This window comes from Ictalurus punctatus, chromosome 7 (assembly GCF_001660625.3).
Source record: "Ictalurus punctatus breed USDA103 chromosome 7, Coco_2.0, whole genome shotgun sequence".
In the NCBI taxonomy this organism is placed as follows: domain Eukaryota; kingdom Metazoa; phylum Chordata; class Actinopteri; order Siluriformes; family Ictaluridae; genus Ictalurus; species Ictalurus punctatus.
The window spans coordinates 5,815,070-5,824,684 of NC_030422.2; the positions used below are offsets into that span (position 1 = coordinate 5,815,070).

Sequence of the window (9,615 nt, forward strand, 5' to 3'; positions counted from 1 at the left end):
ATACATGTTACAAGATTTGTAACAGCATGTCAGAATTAGCCATCCATAATTGATAGCCTTATATCAAGTCAACTTTATGACTCCACCTTCATTGTCAGATTGTCTTCAGGCACAGTAATTAAGGTGGTGACTCAGCAGAGTTGCACAATAATAACCCACATGCTACAGTTACAGGAGTGAGCATGGTGTACGCTCCACATGCTTCAAGTGGCTTTTATGATCAATTTGGTGCCTAGATTGATTGTAGAAGGAAGGAAAGAAAGACTATGCAAGTCATACTTAGTCAAATGCAATTTATAAAGAAATGTATTTATGATTGACAAATTAATACAGTATCTTAATACATCTGGGAGATATGTACAAAAATTTACAAAAGAACCCAAAAAACATTTAAGTTAAGACCAACAGTGAGTGGTACTGCTGTCCATTGCTAAATATAAAATTAAATACAAACAGTCCAAAACCTCATGCGAAACTGAGGCAGTGTAAATGCGTTAAGGTCAAGTCGAGCGCCATGATGGGGTGCATTAGAGTTCACAAGTCATCTCCGGACAGCACCATCACAATCGAACATCATAAGGGCTTTCAAAGTCCCAGTCCAGAGCGCCTCAGGAGCTGCTCAGCAAATCCAGTCTCCTTTTTAAGTGCTCACACTTCTTCCTGAGCTGCTCCTTGGAGTTGAGGAGCTTTCGCTCTTCAGTCTGCAGGCCCCCAATGAACTCCGTGGCCTTTTTTAAGATGACCACCTTGGCCGCCTTCTCGTTGTTGGCTACAGCTGGGACCTCGTCGCGCAGCGCGAAGAAGCTCCGCTTGAGCTCATTGCGCCGCTGCCGCTCGAGCACGTTGTGAGTCCGCCGCTTGTCGTTGTCCTCAGAGTCCGACGTCTTCGGACTCGTGCATTTGCGGCTCGCGCCGAGTTGTCTGTGCGCTCGTGTGCCGCTGTTGTCGAAGCGGAGCCGCTTGACGGCGGGCTGCTCGCTCCGCGTGCACGGCTGCGCAGCGTAGTTGTGCTGTTGGCTGGTCACGTGACACCGCTTCAGCACCACCGGGCTCGAGTCGCACTTCTTGGCAGATTTTCTTTTTTCTACCGTCACTACGTCAATCTCCTCATCCTCTTCCTCCTCCTCCTCATCGTCGTCATCGTCATCTATAGTAGGGGGAACAAGAGGAAAAAAAAAAGCTTCGTCAAATCCCAAGAAAAGCGCGCTCACCCTGAACAAAGCCACACCCACTCCGGTAAACGCCAGGAATTCGCTTATTCAGTCCAGACAAGCTCGCGCAATCCGACTGCTCCAGGCCACGCCCCCCACACGCAAGCTCTAGCGCTTCTTTAACGCACAGTTAACATTTCAAACGCGTGCGCAGACGCCGCGTCAATATAATACACAGTAATAATCAAAAATATAAACCAAGCGTGTCATCAGGACTTACCGGATTCACTGTCGCTGCTGCTGCTGCTCCCGCTGTTAGGCGGCGTGTCCATCAGAGAGCTCTCACACTCCTTATTCAGCTTCACACCCTCCATAAGCGGGTAGGGAAACACCACTGAAGGATCTATACAGTCCGAAGCAGCGCTAACATGAACCTCTTGTAGGTAGCCGGCATTGGAGCCCGAGTCCTCCGAGCACTCGCTTTTGGGAGTGGACGCTTTCCGGGCCGCTCTGAGAGACGCAAGCCGCTCCGACACCGCTCTCTCCAGCTTCGCCGCGGCCGAGAAGCCGCTCCACATGCAGTCCTGAATGATGATGGACTTGAGTAAAGACTGCGACGAATCCGAGTCGCAAATGAAGCTCTGATTCACCGCGTCGTCCCCGAGGAACTCCGTGACCATCTCGAGCTGATCGGCTGTGGAAGGGAAGGAGCTGGAGAAGGACGAGCGCCGGCTCGGGGACAGAGGAGGAGTGGGCAGGAGCTCGAACTTCTTCCAGATGTCCTCGCTGGGAGCCGGCGGCTGGCCGTGCTGCTCCTGCTGCTGCGTGTAGAAGTCCTCCTCCTCGGTGTCGAAGTAGAAGTAGGGCTGGTACGAGTCGTAGTCATAGTCGTAGTTCTTGCTGGCCACGTTCAGCGGCATGATGACTGCCTTTTAAAAGCAAAGAGAGAGAGAAGTAGTCAGTTTAAAGCCACAGCACAGCCGCAGGGTCATGTTCACCTCTGCACCACTGACCTGAGAGGGAAAGTCAGGTGTTTGTACTAGTCGAGCTCATTTGCATACACAAGACAGATTAACCAATAAACTGACAGCACTACTCCCAACAGCTGAGAGGAGGAAAAAACACCAACGCCTCACAACTCAACCCTAAATTAACCTCCACACGCCAAAATATAGCACATTTTCACTCATTAACCGTCCTGAATTAATATCGAAAAAGCCTCAAAATAACCACACGAAGGTCAAACAGTTCAAATAACTGACACTAACACACTGTACTCACCGGAGCAGTGTCTGACGACAAACACGAAAAATACAGGTTCAAACAGTCCCCCTGCTGAGTGAGAAAATAGTCCCAGGCTTTAAAGTTCACCACACCGGTTTCTCTTTAACTTTACGTTTTGACAGAAGAGCGGGTTTCCACTACAGTTTACAGCGCGCTGTGATTTCCTTCCACCGGTCACCATTCACTGCAAACCGAGCAGCAGCTGCCGGCCGCCTTTTAATCCTTGTAAAAGTGTATTAATGCGCCACACACGGCCGTTTCCCGCCAAATGATCATGGCGTAGTAAAGCAAACTAATACACAAATCGTGCTTTCTGTCCTCTGAACTGCGCGATATAACTCAGCAAACGATATCAGACGAATCTGTTTGATTTGTGTGATCGTGTAGGTTTGGTAAAATGTTTTATAAGAGGGACTATTTCGTACCGCGTAGGTTTGAGTGCGTGATTCCAAAGTTCAGGGGCGGAGCTCCCGAGAAACGAGGGGTACTAGAATACTATCACAAACCCAATGTCATCGGGTTTACCGACACTGTTCTGACATTTAACAGTCACATACATTTAGTGTGAAGGTTTGTAAAGTAATACATACCATACACCGTTATAATAATCATAATCATAACAACAACAACAATAATAATAATAATGATAATAATAGATCTATTCATATTACATCTTTTAGACAAAAATATAATAGAGAAAATCACATGGTGTGGTATTACATTGTCTGTTGTCATAATCATAATCGTGAGTACGTCATACACGTGGTCTGATATGAAATTAGTGAAAGGCTGATAACATTAAGACCACTTTTACTTCACCACAGCCTGTAATTTAGGTTGAAGGAGATGAGAGATGTCCTGTGTAAACAGTGGTTGGGATCGCCCTCTACTGGATAAACGTGTTCACATCATCTCTGAATCTGATGTTGGGTCACTGCTCCATGTTGGTGCACTTTCAAATGGCTTGAATGAAAGCTCTCGGTCTGCTCAACAATGTACTTGTGATATTTCAAAATAAATAGTTTACTGATGGTCAAAATATTTATTTATGTGATGTAGTAGAAGACAGCTGAACTTCCCCATCATTTCTTTTCTTTTTTTGTGACAAATTTGATCTAATCATTGACTTAAGTTCTTGATTGACTAAAACAGGTGTGTAAGATTTTGGCTGGAGATATAAACCTGCAGGAAGATAGACCTCCTGGAACAGGGTTGACGGCCACTGCTCTAAACCTATTAACAATGTCATTCATTCATTCATTCATTCATTCATTCATTCATTCATTCATTTAACTGCTTCAGTGAGAGTTGCTAACTATCTCAGGAACACTGGGCATGATGCAGAAATATGATCCAGATGGGAGACGCATTGCAGGGCATTATTCATACATACATTCAGATTACAGCTGTAATCTTAACATAGACAATCCACCTGCACATGTTTTAGGTAGGAGACTAAGAGCTGAATATCAATTTTATTTAGCTCAGAGTGTTGTGTAGTTTGCCCTTACCTGTATTCCACATATACTATAGTACTATTGATGTGATGTGCCTATCAGATACAGACGTATTTTAAAACTTCCGAATCCTCCAGTAAGCACCATTTGGGCCATTATCCGCAAGTGGAAGCAACATCACTCGGTCATCAACCGGCCACACACAGGAGCTCCTTGCAAGATTTCTGACCAGGGAGTCAGAAGAATAGTCAGAAGAGTAGCCCAAGAGTCAAGGACCACTCAGAAAGAGCTCCAGAAACACTTGGAGGCAGCAGGTGCCATCGTCACAGAGAAAACAATAGGCAATGCACTCCACTGCTCACGCTCACCCGCAAGACTCCATTACTAAAGAAAAGGCATGTCGAAGCTCGTTTACAGTTTGCTACAACTCATTGGGACAAGCCTATGAAATACTGCGAGAGTGTAGTCTGGTCAGACGAGAGCAAAACTTTTTGGCTGTCATACTACACACCATGTTTGGAGAAGAAATGTCACTGCACATCACCCTAAAAACACTACACCAACAGTGAAGTTTGGAGGTGGAAGCATCATGGTGTGGGGCTGATTTTCATCACATGGTACTGGCAGACTTCAAATAATTGAAGGAACGATGAATGGAGCCCTTTACCGGGGGATTCTTGAGCCCTTTACCGGGAGATTCTGCTGCCATCCACTGGGATGATGATGAGACGTGGGTGGACTTCCAGCAGGACAACGATCCAAAGCACACAGCAAAGGAAACTCTCAATTACTTCCAGAGAAAAAAAAATCGAGGTGTTAGAATGGCCCAGTCAATCAGCTGACTCGAATCCAACTGAACAAGATTTAAAGACAATATGTTTAGAAGAACGGGCCAAAAATCACACCTGAATACTACGGCCCATTGATTTCTTCATACAGGAAGTGTCTTGAAGCCGTCATTACAAACAAAGACTTCTCCACTAAGTATTAAATACATTTCAGTTAGCGTGTTCAATACTTTTTTCCCGTGTCACATAACTTCATTTATGGACTTTAATCTTAGGATTTCTTTATGTGTGTGGATTTCTTGAGTTAATACCAAAGTCTGGTGAAAATTTCATGTGAATAATCTCATTGGAAATGTATTTGCTAAAAAAACAAAATAAATAAAAAATGTTGACACGTTCAATACTTATCCCCCCCCGTATATATTTTAATCATATAACAATTTTAAACTCACTTGGGAACTTTAGCAGTTCAAAGATTCGTTACGATCTATTAGTTTGTTGGTTAAAATCGATATAAAACTATTTTATGTGCATACAGAGAACCTGGAGGAAACCCACATGGAAACCAGTAGGAACAAACTACACACAGACTCTAACCTGAGCTCAGGATCGAACCCAGGACCCATTATTTTCAAATAAGCTAAATTCGGCTGTGTGTATGTCCATTAGTATCATCTTTGCACTGTTTCAACTTTCCATGAAGTGTTTCCAAATATTTTATGAAACAATACAAATCCTTTAAAAAAAAACAAAAAACAACTTTATACTTATTTTTATGGTGGCCAGTGGGCAAATGACAAGAGTGATAACAACCTTAAAAAACCAGTAAAGCAGGGCATTGTTTGAGATTTAGGAGTTAGTGGAGCTTCATTCATGAGTGTGAGTAGTATGACAACATTCTTTAACCATTCATTCATTCATCTTCATTAGGTGCTTTTCTCCTATGAGTGTCATAGTTGAACCAGAGTCTGTTCAAGGATGCAAGGAAAAAAGAAAGCAAGGCAGGAATACACCCAATCCCCACAGGAATTTTAGAAATTCAAAATGAAGACACTTCTAAAAAAAAAAAAAAAAAAAAAAAAAAAAAAAAAAAGTTGTGACATTAAAATTCCTATTCATTATTATTCCCTATCATGCCATTCAACATAGCCATCAAATTATTATAACTGGATCTCAGCTCTGGAGCTTGCTGTTCATATTAATCAAAGCTTCTCTCTCTTACACGCCTCACTAATTTCAAAACTGCCCCAAATGAAACCCCATAGATCAATACTGATGGCTTCAGCTGACTTCAAATGCCACTATCCATCTAGCCAATCAGGAAAGGAGGATTTTCTACTTGCCTTCAAGTCATATCACCTGCTAAAAAAAACAAAAAGCTTTAGAAAGCTCCCCATGTGTGTAACTGAATGTAACTGAATATCAATACATTATTTGAAATGAACAGACAATGCGTTCTAAATGAAAACAAATACAGATAGAGTATATTTGGATATAGATATAGATATAGGAGATGCACTATTTGTCTTTTTTTTTTTCTTTCTGAGGCATCTGTTTCAGACTAGAGGTGTCTATCAGGACTGGGATCCTGCAGGACACAATAAAATAATTGTGTGCATGGGAGCATTTACAGTGTTCATTCACTCGTTCATCCTTAGTAACTGCCTGGTCAGGGTTGCAATGGTTTAAAATAGGCTACAAGTTTGTTTATATTTCGGTAAATAAAACCAAGTGTATTGGTTAGAATACATCACGATCTGGTACAGGCAAAAATAATAACCGCACGAGAGGAATTAAAATCAATCTCTCACATATGTATCGTTGAGGCCAGCTATGAACTCGAATAATGTAACTTATAATTGAGAACCAGAGCCGGAATTCACACGCAGTTCTGGCAGAGGTGGCATTTCTACCTCAGGATTTTTCAGTGTTTTATTTAATTACATATGTAAATAAATCAGGGAACTTTTGTTTTAGACCACACCTACTTTGGATTTAAATTCAAACAGCTACAGATATGGATATTTGGAGAAATAAACAGATAGAGATACTGATAGTGTCAATGCTTTACACCCCTAACGTGCATGAATTTGGTGGCATGGCCTTAAAGGGAAAATACTGACAGGAGAGCTGTATCTGTATTTATTTATTTTTTAAACTTTAAATTAAATATCTACCTTTGCCTTATCTGGCACCAAATCATTCACTATACTTTTAACTGGAAATAGTAAAAATTAATTTGCAAAGGATAGGATCATTATCTGTCCGTTTTATTTATTTATTTATTTATTGAAGTTTTTCTACTGTTCTGGACGCAGGTGGAATTTCCCCCTAGGCGTGTTCAGTTTCCAAAGTCGTTTAAACTGAGATTGTAGGTAAGCTCCTTGCGCGTTTATCTTCAGATATGAGTTTACGACTTCAGAAAGTACAGTTTAACACACCTGCTACGAGTCTGTTTGTGATCATTACCTTTTATCAGTTAGAAACACGTAGATTTACAGCTGGGACTTCCATTTGATACCATCACAAATATGCTTTCTAGGCGTAGAAATGATAGTTTCTTACAGAGCCAAAGCAGAGGTGTTGTGAGCGGTGAAAACATGAAACGGTGCAGTTTACGAGGTCGCAAGAGCCTTGTAGTCACACTAACCACTGAAACCACAACTGTATTAATAGTACATCATGACAGTATGCCCCATCAGCATTGGAGTTGTAATGGCATTTAACTGTAATGAAAAACCTCAGGCATACTTTATATATTTATATTAACTGAAAAGTTATGTAAAACCAGAAAGAATTTAAAGTGTTATATTTCGTCCAGTAAGTGCAAGCATGTCATAAACACGTCAAGGGTTACAGGGCAGCATTCCTGTTTCAGGTGAAGCCTCTTTTAAATGCAACCCAGGTATTGCTCAAGATGTCCAAATGGCATGAACTAGCCTGATTTATACTTGCAAACAGATTACTGCCTTCCTCCCCAAGCATTCTTCTAAGAAGCAGAAGTATCCCCTGGCTGTGCTGTCCAGTGTTTAGGGTTCCCTGAAGCGTGTCTTGACATAGAGCCATGTTTAGGCATGAGAAGAGCCAGCTGGGTGAAGGAGAGCCTGAGGGAGATATAAGTATATTGCACTATGAGGGATCTATTAAAGGGTTTTTGTCTCAGGGCCAACTAGGCAGAAGGGGAAAAGCTTTGACCCTTACTGCAACTGTATTCCACCAAAGGCCATATTTTCAGTGCCATTACCAATCATCTATGAAGGTTTTCAGATATAATTATGTCTAGTATCTGCCTAGTATAAGCAAGTTGTAGCAACTGGGCCGGTGTTAAAAGTCTAAAAATGTCTGTCAGAATTCGTTGTGGCTGAAATCTATAAAGCAGGCAAAAATGACCAAAATGGAGTGTTTCAGACAGTAATGTACAGTCTCCGCTAAAAGTCCTGGATGTTGTTTACCACAGCTAGATGTAAATCTCATGAAATGAATACTGGAATTCTTAACTGTTGTCTCGTATTCATGCTTTAAACCCAAAAGCCTTCATCAAATCGAAACGGCTTCAGTGTAGACCAAAAATCAAAGAATCGGCGTTGCCGTTCTGGTACTTTGGGAAGGTACTGTGCTTTTTTAGATTACTTTCTAACTTTGCCTCAAAATGCAAAAATCATGTTGTATAAGGGTGAGGAGTCAGTTTCACAAACATGGTGATGGTGGCAAAAACAGTCCATCCGCTTAAAAATGTCTAAAAGCGCGCTAGCTAAGTATGATTTTTTTTCCTCTCCACACGGTGAATGTCACACTGATCACGTTACTGAAAGCTACACGTCGTAGCAAAATGGATATAATGCTAATCAATTCAGTTTGTAATTAGAAACCGGTTGTATGTTGCCGATAACGCTCCTGCTCCATCACATCATCAAAACGGAGAATCGCGCTTCCACAGATACCAGCGGACAGTTTTAAAATATTTAAACGACTCAATAAGAAGACATTAATAAAAACAACTGGCTAACAGACAAACCTCACAGGATGAATCAGTGATTATTTTCCCACCAATGTAAAACTGAGTGAAGTTATGATAATGATGAAGATGCTTGTGTTTAAAACCCACAAGTAACTGTGACCTCAGGTGAAGAAACTGAGACTAAAATGGATGATGCTGATCATCAAAGTGATACCAGTTTTTGCCACTGTAAACTTTTATTTCTTTAAAAAAAAAAGAAATCAGTAATGTTCTTTTTCTATAAGCAGGTTAACTTAGGGCTTCTTTAAATCCAATTTTTCCACCCTTTTCACTTTGGGGTTTAAACTTGTTTTAACTTGTGATTGATCAACCTACAAATAAGACACCAAATTCAGTGACTTATTTTTCAGAACTACATGTAAGATGTTGAAATATGATCATGTTATGGGTTTCCCCAGGCTGCTACATACATATACGCAGACTTTAAAAGAAATAAGAGTGGCGTGTAATGATAATATGGAGCTCCAAGAGTTACTCCAGGATAAGATTGGCGCTCCAGGCAAGTTGGTCAGTGTAAAAGGGTCTGTGTTAATGGGTGAAGGTTCACACCTAGTACATTTTGTGCTCCTCTGCTCAACATGACAGGGCTCATTGCAAAACTTCAAGTACTCACCAGAGGGCACTGTTTCACTACAATGAGGATTTTCAAAAAACTCGGACAAACCCCCCCCCCCAAACAAACCAAAAAAGTCGGCACAAGTATATTTAGTTATCTTTAAGGAAGAAACATAATATATAGATATGTTTGCTGGATAACAGTTAATTAAAACATGACGTGTTCGTTCCATTATATTCACTGAAATGTTCTTTGGGTCAGTGATTTCATTTGCATCAGTCTCCAGAACAATTCTGCTGTTACACTGTTACTAAAGACCTGTGTTCGCGTTAGAGGAAAGTGAATAACCCGAGATGAAACA

General features: G+C 41.4%; 1 protein-coding gene across 1 annotated transcript; it reads right to left on the bottom strand.

Annotated features, from left to right (window-relative positions):
* Nucleotides 1-279: 279 nt before the first annotated feature.
* Nucleotides 280-2,711, bottom strand: mycb (MYC proto-oncogene, bHLH transcription factor b). Its single transcript, XM_017473160.3, has 3 exons — nucleotides 2,433-2,711; nucleotides 1,432-2,080; nucleotides 280-1,147 (listed from the first exon to the last, which is right to left on the bottom strand). The coding sequence occupies exons 2-3, from the start codon at nucleotides 2,069-2,071 to the stop codon at nucleotides 609-611; spliced, it is 1,179 nt and encodes a 392-aa protein (XP_017328649.1). The 5' UTR covers nucleotides 2,072-2,080; nucleotides 2,433-2,711; the 3' UTR covers nucleotides 280-608.
* Between the last annotated feature and the right edge of the window lie 6,904 nt (nucleotides 2,712-9,615).

Excerpts from the sequence above, each read along its gene's own strand:
- mycb (XM_017473160.3), bottom strand. The coding sequence starts at position 2,071 with ATGCCGCTGAACGTGGCCAGCAAGAACTACGACTATGACTACGACTCG. Across the intron at positions 1,148-1,431 it reads CAGCAGCGACAGTGAATCCG|ATGACGATGACGACGATGAG; the intron begins GTAAGTCCTGAT and ends CCCCTACTATAG.